At 36.4% G+C, this 16,504-nt stretch overlaps 1 protein-coding gene across 2 annotated transcripts in view; it reads left to right on the forward strand.

Annotated features, from left to right (window-relative positions):
- rptor (regulatory associated protein of MTOR, complex 1) overlaps positions 1 to 16,504 on the forward strand; it is a 287,332-nt gene that overhangs the window by 192,614 nt on the left and 78,214 nt on the right. For both annotated transcript variants that reach the window (XM_052141047.1, XM_052141048.1), the window contains exons 13-21: positions 6,140 to 6,223; positions 7,202 to 7,312; positions 10,117 to 10,191; positions 10,409 to 10,474; positions 12,071 to 12,262; positions 12,562 to 12,702; positions 13,173 to 13,293; positions 13,700 to 13,840; positions 15,305 to 15,460. In XM_052141047.1, coding sequence (XP_051997007.1) covers positions 6,140 to 6,223; positions 7,202 to 7,312; positions 10,117 to 10,191; positions 10,409 to 10,474; positions 12,071 to 12,262; positions 12,562 to 12,702; positions 13,173 to 13,293; positions 13,700 to 13,840; positions 15,305 to 15,460 — 1,087 coding nt within the window. The remainder of the gene's footprint in view (positions 1 to 6,139; positions 6,224 to 7,201; positions 7,313 to 10,116; positions 10,192 to 10,408; positions 10,475 to 12,070; positions 12,263 to 12,561; positions 12,703 to 13,172; positions 13,294 to 13,699; positions 13,841 to 15,304; positions 15,461 to 16,504) is intronic.

Raw genomic sequence — 16,504 nt, forward strand, 5'->3', positions numbered from 1 at the left:
AAATTAAGCAGGAATTATGCAGAGAAGCAAGGCCTACTATATTTGGTGGATTCAAACTCACTTTCTTTGGAATTGTACTGTAGTCCAGAGCTAAAATGTTTTAAATTGAAGCTGGAATTATGCAGTGACGTATTACCTTCTTACAGTGTGGCTGACTCAGAGGTCAACAGAAGTACAAATTTTAAAACCTTTTTTTTGCTGGACTCAAACTTACAACTGTTGTAGTCCAATGATTTTTACTACTGGGCCATTCAGTTGACACACCTAAGCAATGTCAAAGAGACATTCCAAGCTGAGAGTACAAAATGATGGCTGATTAATTGTTTCAGCCAAGTTTATTTTAATTCAAGCAGGAATTTATGCAATGTAGTCCAGCCACGTAGTGGTAAATGCAACAGGAAGCCTCAGAGCACAACAGAAGCTAACAGTACCTCTTGTCATGATTACACGTGACCCAGCAACAACATGTTTCAAATTTTTTTGATTATTTTGTTAAAACCCACTAAAAACTTCTCTCATAGACTCTCATTGTAAAATAGCAAACGTGTGTCAGAGAAATGGCAGCAAGCAACAGTTGCTAAGACATGATTGGTCAGAAATCAATGGGTACATTTTTAAAACCATTCTTTGTTGGACTTAATCTCAAACTTTTGAGCTGTTATCCAATGCTTTATCCACTGGGCAACTCAGTTTACACATCTCAACAATTCCAAAAACACATTCCAAGCTAAGAGTAAAAAAGTTGTGAAAATGTTATTTTAAATGCTATGTGATTTTGAATTCAAACATTAACTGTGCAATGTAGTACAGCCTATGTATTATTAAACACAAAATGAAGACTAAGAGGTCAAAAATTTCTTTGCTGGATTTGAACTCACAGCCTTTTAGCTGTGCCACTCAGCTGAGACAGACAAGCCATGACAAAGAGGCATGCTGAGTTTAGAGTCAACACACAAGTGTGGGTTATCTTTTGAAATTTAGGCATGCTGTCTCCAGACTGCTCAGGTATCCTCAGGACATTATATCAGTGATGCATACCAATTTTCTTTTAAATAAGACAATGCATTCAAAAGTTAGATCACTTTGAATAAAATTAAATATGGCGGAGAGGCAGTTATGGCTGATATGGGAAAAATTGTTATTGTTGGAATCCTCATGGCCCAAGAATCCATAGACATCAACCTTGTGATTTTAGATCATATGGTTCAAAAATTACGATTCAAATAGCAATTTCTTTTACATTTCTTGACCCATAGTTGGTGCTGTCACCAAACTTTGCATGTGCAAAATAGTAATAGAAAATTAAGTAATACCAAGCTATAGAAAGTCAGATCTTTTTCATCAAATAGTTTATTATCTGTCCAGAAGTGTTGGATTTTCATGTTTTTGAGACATTATAGACATTACAGCTGATTTTCTATACAGATGAATAAATAATTGTGATTAAAAGTAATGGCCAGCATCATCAAATAACTGCCAACCAGGTTAAAATAAAATTTGCATTATAAAATTCTGAATCTATGTACTGATTATCATTGTCCCATTTCTGTCATGTTGAGTGGTCCAAAAATCATCTGTAGCCTGAAACTGAACTTTAGGTCATATTTTAGGTGTGAATGCACCTAGCTCTATAGAAAACTGTAGGATGCACACTTTTTCCCTTGCTCCCTATTTAGTGAATGACTTGACCTCCAGTGTGCTGTCTGTCTGCACTGTTCTAAGAACAGAACTCTGAAAGCAAAAATGTTCAGCTTTTGCATGAAAACATTTAGTCTCAATGTGAAAATGCATAGTAATTAGACCCAGAGTTGAAAATTACTCAACTGCGTTACAGTTGAAAATTATTCAATATTTATTATTATTATTTTTTTTTTACTTTTGAGGGAAAATTTTAAATTTTCCACATATGTGAACTTCATGTTTATCAGCGTGCTGATGCGCAATAAATGACTGGATGAGTTTCTACTCTTTACAACTAAATTCTTTTGTCACATGACGTGGTGCGCCAGCAATTTAACACTTAAAAGACAATGTAGTTTCTTGTGATCAGTAAGTATTCAGTTGGTTTTAATTCATATAAATTATGCTTTGCACATGGCAAAGCCAAAGTACAACATCCTCACATGTGGACGTGGGATCGCACAAGGTTAATGTATGTGGTCCATTTTAATCATCAAGAGGAGAGTGATGAGATGCCAAAATAATTTTGCTTCTAGGACAAATGGTTTAAAAGATCAAACACATTTTTTTAAAAAAAAGATCATGGAGGTGGCACTATAGAGTTTGTCTTTGATTAATTGTGGTATGGGGGCTATTCATTCCCACCCCATTAGTGCACCAAATTTTATAATATTCCTATGTAGTGTTCATTGGGCTTCCATTTGGGGAGGAGGAACAGACAGAGGATACAATAGGTGCCAAGCCCCTAAATGGCCTACTAGTCTATTTGACCTTACTGGACCCATAGGATCCACAGTGTGGCCATGATGTATATTGCAAATGTATAATGATTTATGAATCACCCCATGCAGGGTTCGAACCTGTATCTTTTTGCATTACAGTTCTATGCACAATCCACTGCATCATGTTGCCACTGGTTGACTGCCACCAAAGGGACATATCAAGCACAGCGGTTACCATGATCAACTTCATACTGATGTAGCTTTTCAACAAAGATGAAAATCTAAATTCTATTAGCCCTGATACCATTCACTAAGCACAATACAAAGAGTTCCAGTACAAGAAAAATCAACCCAGAAGATCTGCCTAGGTGAGGATTCGAACCCATGACCTTTGGAGCTACACAAGGTTCCTGCAGGTCCTTAAAATGTTTTTAAATGAGTTTTCAAAATGTAAGGCCATAAAAAGTCTTAAGTATCTTATATGGTGTCTTAATTATAATTCAAAGAGGTCTTTAATTTAGGAACAGAAAAACAGGAATCGTGATATGGCCAAATGTAATTATTCACTGCAAAAGTCTGTGATTTAATTAAATAAATCTTTAGTCTGTATGCACTCCACTCTTCAAAGTGAAGATACAGTCTTTCCAGCAGTTTCAGACTGGTTAAAAATCTGTTAATTACTGCTTATTTTTGTTTTATGACCATTTTTATTTTACAGCATGTATATAGTAATAAGTTGTAGATGATTTTAAGAGTGCATATTTTATTTCCCTTATCTGATTTTATGAGCAACTGGGAGTACATGCATTTCAAAATAAGAGTCCCCGGTGTATTTTCATCTGGTCCTGCTTTATTCAGTGAAAAAGAGTGAACCTATCCACTCTGTTGATATGGCTTACTGATGGCAATGAGATATTCCAAGGTTAGAGTCAGTACACAGAGCAGTTGGTTATCTTTTTAACTGTAGGTAGTTCTGTCTCCAAATTGCTCCGGTACGTTCAGGACATAATGTCAATGATGCATATCAATTTTCTTAAAAATCTGACTATGTTTTCAAAATATATATTTATAAAAAAAATGATATATATCAGAAGACAAATAAGATGAAAAACAACAAAAGAATACCTGCAAGGAACCACACACAAAATACACTTGAATAAGCTTTACTGGTGCCGCTAAGGTGTACGTCAGTGTTGCTGTTGCTCATAATTTGAGTTAGGGATTTAAACAAACCCTTAACCCTAAATATTAAACTTTGGTTCATACCTCTGCCTACACTGTTGATGCTATAGACAATTTATGTGACCTCTAATCATTTAGTTATTGGACTTTCACCTAGCTGGCGATAAATCTGGGGGGGGGGATAATTGAAGGTGGGACCAATATCTATGGACTAGTCTTGGAGGTGGGCTCTTTTGTCTTGGGCAAGTAAACTACCAAATAGAAAAGCCCTTGCAATTGCATTGCAATGCGCCAAATAAACACTCAGAACATCTTTACATCCGCGTACTGTAGCAATGCCCTGACAACCACGCACGACACCCTAGCATCATAGACAAAAAGTATTTGGACTCTTGTCCATAGTTAAAAACACCTGCGGTTACTCTGCGATGGGCAATGTGAACTTGAGGCTAATGTTTGGCTATTGTTATCTAATGCAATGCAATTCATACATTTAAAGTGTATCTCTAAAATCTTGTTATATATTTACCGGTCATATCCGTGGTTTCCTGCGGAGCTTTTAATACTGAGCCAAAGGGAGTGTTTGCCTTATTTCCTGTGTGAGTATTTCTGTGAGTCTCTTTAAGAGGTCTGAACTCTTCACAGATGGGCACAGATTTTCACACTTATTTTAAACTCTTCAGCCACTCATACACACATACAAACACACCTTGTAACTGCCAAGTAATCTTCCATTTGGCCACAGTCTGAAAAAAAAAAAAGGAATATTCCTCCCACTTCCTCAACTTCTTTCTAGTCCTCCATCTCTATCCATCCTTCCTTCCTTCCGTTCATTTCTCAGGGTGTTAAGGAACGCCCTGCTCTGGCCAAGGTGCATGCTGAGAAAGTTCACAGTCCATGATTGGATGTGACTCTAGGATCTATTAATACCTCGGTGGTGTGGCGTATTGTTTTGGCAGAAGAGCGCAGGCATTTTGGAGTTCTTGTATGTTTTTGTGTGGGCAGTCCTTCTGTTGTGCTCCTTGCAAACAGCACGTCTCAGTCTCTGGAAAGGCCTGTATCCGGACCCCTCACCATGCCGTGAGTGTGTGCCACAATAATTGCTTGCTTTAAGTACATGCACACATATGTTGAGTGCATTTTAAATGCTGACATATAAATATGCAAGCTAAAGAATGTAAACACAATTTTAGCGATTTTGCATCAATACAAGGATCAGGGGCATAGAAAATATGGAAATATAAAAAAAAAATTAAAACAGTGTTTTCCAGGCCTGTATAAGTCATATAAATTAATACATGAAAAAGTCATGGAGATTTATGTTGGGAATAGTTTTGTTTTATTGCTTTGCTAAATGTGTCAGTTCAGTCTCACTCTCCTTCTTCTGTAATCATGATCTAATTGGAAAATCATGGAAATGTCATGGAAATTCATTAATCAAAAGGTTCGGGAACCCTGAAAAATTTAATCTTCCGCCTGGGAAAATAATTTTGTAATATGGCTAGAAACTGGTGTAAGGTAGTATTTTAACATTTAGAATGTATAAAAAATTTTATTATTTAATTATTATTTATTCAAAAGAGAAGGCCTGGTGACATCATTTCCTGTCAACCATATTTATTGGACAGAAAGATAAAAAAAAGATAAAAAAAAATAATGTTTTATCTTAAAATCTATTGTGACCACTCCTTTAATCAGTAACACAAATTTTTTTACTTATGGAAGCGTTAAATAATCACACACTAACCACCTTATTCACAGATGCACACACATACACAGGTGGCCATTATCCTTTGCCAGCCCTCAGGGAGTGTGTGAGAGCCTGAACACCTGTTCAACTGATTATATTAGTCATTCTTAGTGTTTTTGTGCCTGTGTGGGTGTGGGACATTTGGTGATTCCTGTTTGTGTGGGGTGTATTAAAGCTAAAGTATATCATTTCAGCACCACCAAACGGAATTGCAAAAATAAACTTTTCAAAACAGCTTTCTGAATACACCCCTTATCTTCCATTGGTCAAACAAAGATATAGTCCCACCCCAATTCATACATCATTGGTTGAGTAAAGGTTTTTGGGTGTTTCAAAACAAACAAAGCAATTTTCACAGCACTACAGAAAGGTGGTGCTTACAGTTTTCGAGAAAATTATCCAATGAATGGCTTACTAATAGTTGTCTCTGCTTATTAAAGGATTAGTTAATCCAAAAATAAAAATTCTCTTATAATTTATTTTTCTTCAATTTCAGCTCTGTAGGTCCATACAATGCAATTCCAGTGGTCTAATTAATGTCTTATGATCTTCATATGTGTAAAGTTACATACTTTAGCTTGAAATACCCAGAACTCTCTCTAGGTACATGAGAAACCAACTTGATTTAGTGTGTCAGTGAAGTTATAGCAGCCTGTTTACCCTCTTTCCCTGTATTTCATGTGTTTGGTCCTGATATAGAGTCACATACTGACACACATCTCTCTCATCCTCTCCTCACTGACTCCACTGGCTGTAGAACAGAGCAGAATGTAAGATTAATTTTCTCCCATCTGGTTTCTCTCAGGTCCTCTTGAGTCAAGTACACAGACTGAGGGCTTTGGACTTGCTGGGGCGGTTTCTGGACCTGGGCCCCTGGGCTGTCAGTCTGGTGAGAGAACAACTTCTGTTATTTAACTTTACATTAAAGCCAATATAAACTATACTACTATATTATAACAGTGGTAATGTTATTTTTAGATAATGTTTTTGTGATTATATTCACTTTAAGTGCACCTTGAATAGAATTTGTAGTGAAGGATTAAGTTTTTGTTTTTTGTTGTTGTTGTTGTGGTTGTGGTTTTTAAAGTATTGAGGGCAATATGTAGAGAACAAGGTGGCCAAGACCAGTATATTACATATACACTCACTAAGCACTTTATTAGGAATAAATTCTTATTAAACTCTAGAGACTGTTGCACATGAAAATCCCAGGAGATCAGCAGTTACAGAAATACTCAAACCAGCCTGTCTGGCACAAACAATCATGCTACAGTCTAAATCATTGGGATCAAAAATGTTCCCCATTCTGATGGTTGATGTGAACATTAACTGAAGCTCCTGACCCATATCTGCATGATTTTTATGCATTTCACTGCTGCCTCAAGATTGGCTGATTAGATAATCACATGAATATGTGGGTGTACATGTGTATCTAATAAAGTACTTAGTGTATTATATAATATCATTTGATTTTAGCAAATGAAATACTGCTCAAATTAACATGTAACATTAATGAACATTTGTTTTACACAATATTTCCTCGAAGTTCACTCAAAAAATTACAAAAATGGAAAATGTGCATCATCCATGGACCAGGCTATTAGTAGATTTTGGAACCAAAACCATTCTGTTAAATGCCCAAGTGGGCACAGTTAAGCCAATACCGATAATCTCAAAAGCCCAGATGTGTGTTTATTAATTTATCTGAATCTATCACTACATGTGGCATGTGGTCATTCCAATACACAATCAAACTGTAATTACCTGTAAATGAATCAAATGCATCCATTTTTCAAATAACATGTTCAGATGTCTTAATTTACTTTATTTGTTTTTTATTCTGTTCTGTCTCTGTTCTCTGTCACAGGCTCTGTCGGTGGGGATTTTTCCATACGTGTTGAAACTGTTGCAAAGTTCAGCTAGAGAGCTCAGACCTCTACTGGTCTTCATCTGGGCAAAGATCCTTGCAGTAGACAGTGTATGAAAACCACTTTACTTCTCTCGTCTTTACCAGATTTCCACATCATTTTAAGAACAGTTAAAAAGCAATGAGGCACTAAAGACCAGCCTAGAACCTCTAAGTATTGAAGCAGTACACAGATAATATTACAAGAAATATTGCTAACTATATTAAGGGGAGGTACAAAAGGCATCAATTATGCATATGAAAGGAGGTAACATATTTGCAGTATTTTTGAATTTCAAATGCAAAACTTTCGAAACCATGCAAAGTAATTGCCAACAGAATTTATAAACATTTAATTTACTGTTTATTTTATCATCTTTGCCAAATATATAAGCATTGATTAATGTGTTCCACAAGTCATTTTCATGAAGTGACATATTGTTCATATAGGTATTAACATAATATCTTATATCTTATAATTTTCGATTTGCAGAAGTCAGCTAGAAAAAATTGCAAAATTAGGTTAATTCATTGATTGCAACTGTATGCAAATTCATCCCTGTTTTAGACTATATTGCGTGATTGCATTGCCTCAGCGTTTTGTACATCTGTTGGTTTATAATGTTAACTTCTGTTGGGAGCTTTATTGTTTTTGTAGTTGATGTTTCTTTTTAATAATTCCTTTTTTAATGTGAAATTGATCAATCAATCAGTATTTTTTATGTGCATTGCTGATTGCTCTCACCCTCAGCTGCTAAGGTGAATACCAGTTTAACTTCTGTCAACTCACTTTTGGTAAATGATCAGAACGATACATAAGAATAAACCTAAGTGATCCCTGACAAAAGAAAGAACAGAAACAGAAGAAAATGATCTTTTCTGAGGCCTCAGATGTGTCTGTCCCTCGTGGGTGGTTGTATGTACTTTGTTGTGAATTTGGTGTGCCTCATGGGAGCTTTTTTCTGAGGGAGTGCAGCGACGGAGTTATCAGACTCCATAAAGATCTAAAACATCCTCTTTTGTTCCTGCATCTTAGATGTTTGGGAAACCTCATCTGCACAAATAAGGAAAAAAACTTTAACTGAATCTCCAGTTTTCCTGAATTACAAATCTTACATTGAAATTTGTATTTAAGCACTGAAACTCACAAAATATTGCAATGTGACATTTATTATGTTAGCAAACATTCTTAACAATCAATGCATTGAATATTTAGAGGATGTTTTGCATATTGTACTTTGGTACTTGAAGGGCAGAGGAAGTGGAAGCAGTTTGCCATCTGTCTATGACAGTAGTAGTTAAGACACCTGCAGAGAGAGATGATCATTCACACACACACACACACACACACACACACACACACACACACACACACACCTACCTCACAAAGACTGCAGCACTCCAAAACACACTCCAATATTGCAAATCAGGCTACTAAAACAAATAAATATTTGACATGTAAAGTAATTTTACATTAAAAGTAATCGATACAACAACTGCTATATTCCGAGTCTTCTGAAGCCATATGATCACTTTGTGTGATGAGCAGAATTACATTTTATTTGTTATTCACTCTTTAATTAAACCATTGATAAAGTGCTGAGATCAAATATGGTAGCTACGTTGATAATATAAAACTTTGCTTTTTCTCATTTTGTCTCTTGACCAAAAGTAATTTTTCAACAACCAATGAGGTTTGACGTTTTTTACATTGATCGCTGGCTTCAGAAGACTTGGAATTTTAGTGTGATTTTATAATGTTTTGGAGTTTGACAGACCGGAAACAATATTTACTCATTTATTTTATGGCAAATAAAAAATGTTCTGTGTTCCACGGAAAACAGAAAGTCATACAGCTTTGGAGTAACATTAGGGTGAGTAAATAATGACAGAATTTTCATTGTTAGGTGAACTATTCCTTTAAGTTTTAGCTTAACTGAATGAGTATGGCAGCAGCAACGCCAAGGTCATGGGGTTTGATTCCCATAAAAGGGATGGATAAAATACAGTATATACTGTATGTGAATGCTTTGTAAAAGCATCTGCCAAATGCATAAATATACATGTGAAACCTGTCTTGTAAATGAAACCCTGTGTCCTGACCCAAACTATTCGATACTGTCAAATTTTAAGGCCAAGCCCAAAATGGCCCTCGTTCTCTTGTTATTTCCTATCTGAGCGAGACGGGTGGAGTCTGTGTCCATATCCCCCAAATTATTGGGTAAACATTTTTTTATAATATATTTATAAAAATAATCTATTTTGAATTAGTTAAAAACCCTATACAAAGTTATACATAGCATTATACACAAAACTAACCTGTACCCTGAAGTTATACATGAGAAACTGTCCCAAACCGAAATTGTCAGATCCCATCAGACTCAAGTAAGCTACTTTTTCTGCTACAGTTTTCTGCTATTTTTGCTCCAGAAGAAACATTGTACATACAATGTTAATAAATCAGAACTATATATATATACACACACATATACATACACACACATAATGTATACTGGATATAGTCACACACAGTGTGATCAGTGTGATTGATGATCATCAAGTAATCAATAACAGGCTTTTCAGCCTCAATTCAGGCTCTATAATTTTGTTGTTAGTGTCTCTGCAATGTATCTGATATGTTATAGTGATGTTTTCTGAGTTTTGGGGGGTTTACTACTACTGAGTCTTGTTTGTATGACAAAACTTAAAAAAAAAAAAAAAAAAATGTGTATTAGTCAAGAACATTGGATAAAATGGTTGTCAGCAGTAAGCATGGTGTTTGTTTTAATTTTTGTCACTCTCATTTCTCTTTTGCACTCGCCTACTCTGCCTCCTGCTCTTTCTCTCCCTCTTCATTTTCTGTCTCTTTTCTCTAGTCATGCCAAGCTGATCTTGTAAAAGACAATGGACACAAGTACTTCCTGTCAGTGCTGGCTGACCCGTACATGCCCGTGAGTATATTACAGATGACACTGAATCATTTTACAATTTGTTCAAAACAAAATGTGTTGTGTTTGCTTAATCTGCATATTTGCAGAATTTAGACTATGTTTTGTTTTTGTTTGGACCAATCTTTTTATGGATGAAAAAAAATCATGGTTTTAATTCAATTGTTTCAATTGTTTATTAGTTCTAAACATATGATTAATTTGCCCCTTCTTTCTCCAGGCTGAACACAGGACCATGGCTGTCTTCATCCTCGCTGTCATCGTGAACAACTACAACACAGGACAGGTGCGAGACAGATTGAACAGACATAAAAACAGATAGAGGTCAAGATGACGCAAGAGTGTGACAAAGTATCAGCACGTCCAAACATTTCACCTCTTAAACAGTGTTATTGTTACAGAGAAATTTTCTGGAAGGAACTCTGTCATGAACTTGAAAGTGTCTCAAACATCAGTCAACAAACTGTAACCTTCAGTTTAACACTCACTTGTTTTTCTATTCGTTTATTTGTTACTTGATTGGACCTGTCCTGTCTTTTAGCTCTGTAGTTTTCTCTCATTATTGTTAAAAGTGTTTGTGGCCTGTGTGTCTGTTTATGCTGAATAATGGATGAGATAAATCTGACCAGCTCCTTGCTCTTAGGGTTACTGTTGTTCAGCATCTCTATACCAGCTCAGCCTAACTTCTACAGTTAAAGGGTTAGTTCACCCAAAAAAAATTATTCTCACTCTCATGTTGTTCCAAACCTGTATTACTTTTTTCCTGCCAGTGTTTAAACTGACCTTTTCCATACAATGAAAGTGGATGGTGAATGGTGGCTATCAAACTCTAAAAAGGACAAAAGGCACTGCAAAAGTATTCCATATGAGTCATGCACTGTAATCTAAGTGTTCTGAAGCAAAATTATAGCTTTGTGTAAAGAAAAGATAAATATTTGTTGCTGAAAGTCTTCCCTTCTGCCGTAACTCACAAATTTCACTCATGAGTGCAAAGATTCAAAACAGCATCCAATCACGAGATGCACAAGAATCAATAGTGCTTGATATCACTGATGTTTAACCTGCCCAACATCAAAGCATAACAAAATAAATTACATTTAAGGGCTATTGAAAGATTTTCAGCATATAACAATTGCAATTTTTTTCTTTTTCTGGTATAGCTTCAGAAGACTGGAAATATAGCCCATGAGTTGTATGCACTACGTTTGTTGTACTTTTATGGTGCTTTTTATTTATTTTTTCACATTTTGGAGCATGACAGTCCTCATATTCTATGGAAAAGCACCAGCATGAACATTCTGTTTATCTCATTTTATGATCCTCAGAAAAAGAAAGTTATGTGGGTTTTGCACAACATGAAGGTGAGTAAAAAATAATTGGGTGAACTATTTATTTTAGTTCTGAGCTGGTCTTCCTTTAACTAGCTATGGATACACATGTACATTCATTATTTAAGACTGTAACCAAAGCTGTTTGTTTTAAGCTGAGGTTTTCAAGCAGTAACTTAGAAAATGAAAAGGACTATTGAGGCATTGAAAACAATGAATACTTCCATCCATGTTGCCATTTTGAACACCATATTATTGCTAATTAGATATTAAGCAAAGGGATTGTGTCTAATATACTGTATAATAAGTATTGTGTCTTAATACAATGATTTTCAAAAAATGTAATCAACAAAGTAATGTTTATCTTTAGAATGATTGTAGGTGCAGGGTTATGGAAAGTTAAGGAAAAGTCATATAAATGTCAAAAAGTGTGGGCAGCCTGTATTTGGCTGAAAAGATTATTTATCTGTTTGTAGCAAGCACTGTATGTTATGCAAGTTCTGTTTTAGTAGAAAAAGGCTGACCTTTGCCCCCCCCTCTCTCCTTTCCTTCAGGAGGCATGTTTGCAGGGTAACCTGATTGCGATCTGTCTGGAGCAGCTTAACGACCCTCATCCTCTCCTTAGGCAGTGGGTGGCTATCTGTTTGGGCCGAATCTGGCAGAACTTTGATTCTGCACGCTGGTGTGGAGTTCGAGACAGTGCCCACGAGAAGCTATACAGTCTCCTCTCTGATCCCATACCAGAGGTTCTGTCAATTTCCCAGTCTTAACACTTTTAAAACCAACATATTTAAGTACTTCTAGGATTTATCTGGTTTACATTTACAGTGCTATGCAAATTCTGTTCTGATACAGGGAATTTGCCCCCAGAAATTATTTAGGAAATTTTTGGCAAAAATTCTTACTGCTTTTGATTATTAGGAGTGTACTGGATTATAATTATAGTGCGGTATGGTTTTAAGCATTGGCGCTAGTGTTTGAGGGACATGATGACCATGACCAATACTGTTGTAGGGTTTATGTTTTGAGTTGGTCTGGTTGGCAGGTGCGGTGTGCTGCTGTGTTTGCGTTGGGTACATTTGTGGGGAACTCTGCTGAGAGAACAGACCACTCCACCACTATTGATCATAACGTGGCTATGATGTTAGCACAACTCATCAATGATGGCAGTCCTATCGTGAGAAAGGTATATTTCATCATTGTTATCAGCATCAGCTTCATAAATATTACTGGCTGAGGTTTAAAATGCTGAAACTACTCATCTTTGGACTGGGGCTTGTGAATGATTTGTGATTGACAGTGATGCAGATTTTACTTCCATTTGTTTGTCCAAACATGCATTCAAACAGTTTTGTGATGTCAGAACAGAGTTATTTAAAATGGCAGGCTACAATTACAACTTATTTCAATGTGTCTGTATATTCCTATGTTTTCTGCCTCTTTTTTTTTTTAGCCTGTTTTGACTTCTTGTTTACCCACCGTGACCTATAGTGACTTTTATTGACCTGCATTAATTCATTTTATTTACTTGTTTTATTGACTAATGTTGACTTTTTTGACTCGTGTTGACCTGTAGCAACTTATACTGACCTGTATTGACACACTTTGACCTTTAGTGACTCTCGTTAACCTGTATTTACTCATGTTTACGTTTAGGAGCTGGTTGTTGCTCTCAGTCATCTAGTGGTGCAGTATGAGAGTAATTTCTGTACTGTAGCTCTGCAGTTCATTGAGGAAGAGAAAAACTATGCTGTACCCTCACCGGCCAATGCCATAGGTATACTGTCTGCCACAATCTCTTTCATGACCTTATTATGTTATGTGTTTACTTCAGCAAGCAGTTTCCTTTTATTATCTCAGAATTTAGCATGTTTATTTAGCAATTTAAATTACATTTTTGGTAAAAATGCATAAACTTTTATCTGTCAAGAATGAGATGTTAATAATTGCGGTTGATATTACTTTTTGTTCATTCGCCTCATTGAAAATTGAAGTTCTGGTCAAGTGCAGTGTTCTCTGCTTGTATATTGCTTGCATTTTGTAGTCATTCATGTGTTCCATTTATGAAGAAAATGTGCATACTGTGTATGTAGTAAATTATGCATAATTAATTGTTAGTAGTATGATATTCTGTACGTTTATGTACCCACTGACCTTTGACCTTTGTGTGTGTGTGTGTATAGAGACAGGAAACATTACTCCGAGTAGGGACAGCCCTGCCATCCCCCGTTTACGTTCAGTGAACTCCTACACAAACCTCAGAGCTGCCACTAGTGCTCGAACCCTCAACAAGAGCCTTCAGAACCTCAACCTTAACGAAGAGGGTGAGTCAAACTCTGTAGTATGTATTGGTGTGAGTACAATTCAGCAGCAAGCCAAACATCACTGAAATATAGAATGGAGCCAGGCTGTAGTTTTGAAAATAATAATAAATACAGCTCTATAACACTTTACAGTCAATCTCTACAGCACTCTACAAAGTCTAGAGCACTATACAGCTCTATAGCATAATATATATAGCACTATAGCACTCTACAGTAAAACTTTGTACTCTACAGTCAAACTCTGCTGCTCTATAGCACTTTACATTTAAACTCTACAGCCCTCTAAGCTCTATAATACTCTACCGCACTCTGCATCAATCTTCAGCCTTGCAGCTCTGTAGCAGACAATTTACAGTCAATCTAAACTGCTCTATTTTACTCTACAGCTCTATAACACTACAGTCAAAATATAAACCGCTCTATAACACTACAGTCAAACTATACAGCTGTATAGCACTCTCCAGTCAGTCAATCTCTCCAGCAGTCTACAGCTGTATAGCTCTCTACAGTCAAGCTCTACAGCACTCCATATCATTCTAAAGTCAAACTCTAAAACACTTTACAGCTATCTTTACAATAGTCCACAGTTAATATCTACGTAATCTACAGTGAAACACAGTGCTCTACAATCACACTCTACAGCTCTTCAGCGCACTACAGTAAAACTACAGCACTCTGCAGCTCTGTAGCACTCAACAGTCAAACTCTACAGCTCAATGCAGTCACACTCTGCAGCACTCTTAAGCCCTTTAGCACACTTCAGTCAAACAGAACAGTACTCTACAGCTAAACTCTACAGCTCTAGCACTCAGCAGTCAAACTTTAAAGCACTCTATTGGTTTAAAACACTCTTTAGCTCTATATCCCTTTACAGTCAAACTCTACAGCTCTATAGACCTGTTTCAGTGTCGTGAAGGAATCGTCTTTTGAACCGGTTCTAGTGAACGAGTTGAACCAGTTCACCAAATCAGACTTAATCGTTTGAAACTGTTTGTGTCGCTATATGTGTATTTCGAGTTTAATTGTATTCAACTCGATTATGTTATAAACTTTATAGATAAGTGTACAGACCTGAATAAATTAGCAAAAACCCAAAAGTGTTTTATCCTTGCTCTCCCCCTTCATTTATGCTTGACTTTGGCGAAATGAAGTCATCGCACTTGAAAGATATAACTATTAAAATAGCTCTCTGCACTCAGTCATCTCTGTAGTATTTCAGTCAAACTCTATAGCTTGCACTCTACAACTCCATTGCACACTACAGCCAGTCAGATTCTACAGCTCTACAGTCAAACTATGCAGCACTCTACAGCTCTATATCATTCATAAAGTCAAAGTTTGCCGTACTGTACTGATCTACAGCACTCTACAACTCTATAGAATGTTATAATCAAATTCTGCAGCACTTTTCCTGACATTTAAAGATCTCATTGTCCTCAGTGTGTTTATGTGCGCCTGTTGTAGGTGGTTCGGCTGCATTCTCTCCAGGAAACCTGAGCACCAGTAGCAGTGCCAGCAGTACTCTGGGCAGTCCTGATAATGACGAGTACCTCCTCTCCTTTGAAACCATTGACAAGATGAGGAGAGTCAGCTCATACTCTTCCTTAAACTCTCTCATAGGTGAGATTCTTTTTTTCATTAACGATCATAACCCAGACCAGCATCAGCCTCCTGTGAAGGACAGTCTTGACCTGTATTGTCTAAGGATTGTCTATGTTGACTTACATTGACATGTAGTGTGTATTGACTAATGTTGATCTATAGTGACTAGATGTGTTTTTTTAATGGCCTATGCTAATGTTGATAACTAGCAGGGGTACATGAATAATGTAATAGCTATATATATATATACAGTATATATTTATACACGCATACACACAGGCGGCCAAAAGTTTGGAATAAAGTACAGATTTAGCTCTTATGGAAATAAATTGGTACTTTTATTAACCAAAGTGGTATTCAACTGATCACAATGTATAGTCAGGACATTAATAACGAAAAATTACTATTACAATTTTTTTTTTTTTATTCAGAACTTTTCTTGGTATTCTAGCTGTCAGTTTGTCCAGATACTTAGGTGACATTTCACCCCACGCTTCCTGTAGCACTTGCCATAGATGTGGCTGTCTTGTCGGGCACTTCTCACGCACCTTACAGTCTAGCTGATCCCACAAAAGCTCAATGGGGTTAAGATACATAACACTCTTTTCCAACTATCTCTTGTCCAATATCTGTGTTTCTTTTAACACTCTTACCTTTTAAGCCAAAAGTGGCTTTTTCTTTGCAATTCTTCCCAGAAGGCCTGCACCCCTGTGTCTTCTCTTTACTGTTGTACATGAAACTGGTGTTGAGCGGGTAGAATTCAAGGAAGCTGTCATCTGAGGACATGTGAAGCCTCTTATTTCTCGAACTAGAGACTCTGATGTACTTATCCTGTTGTTTAGTTGTACATCTGGCCTTCCACATCTCTTTCTGTCTTTGTTAGAGCCAGTTGTCCTTTGTCTTTGAAAACTGTAGTGTACACCTTTGTATGAAATCTTCAGGTTCTGGCAATTTAAAGCATTTTATAGCCTTCATTCCTCAAAACAATGATTGACTGACAAGTTTCTAGAGAAAGCTGTTTCTATTTTTTGCTGTTGCCATTTTTGACCTAATATTGACCTT

This window comes from Xyrauchen texanus, chromosome 13 (assembly GCF_025860055.1).
Source record: "Xyrauchen texanus isolate HMW12.3.18 chromosome 13, RBS_HiC_50CHRs, whole genome shotgun sequence".
NCBI lineage: Eukaryota > Metazoa > Chordata > Actinopteri > Cypriniformes > Catostomidae > Xyrauchen > Xyrauchen texanus.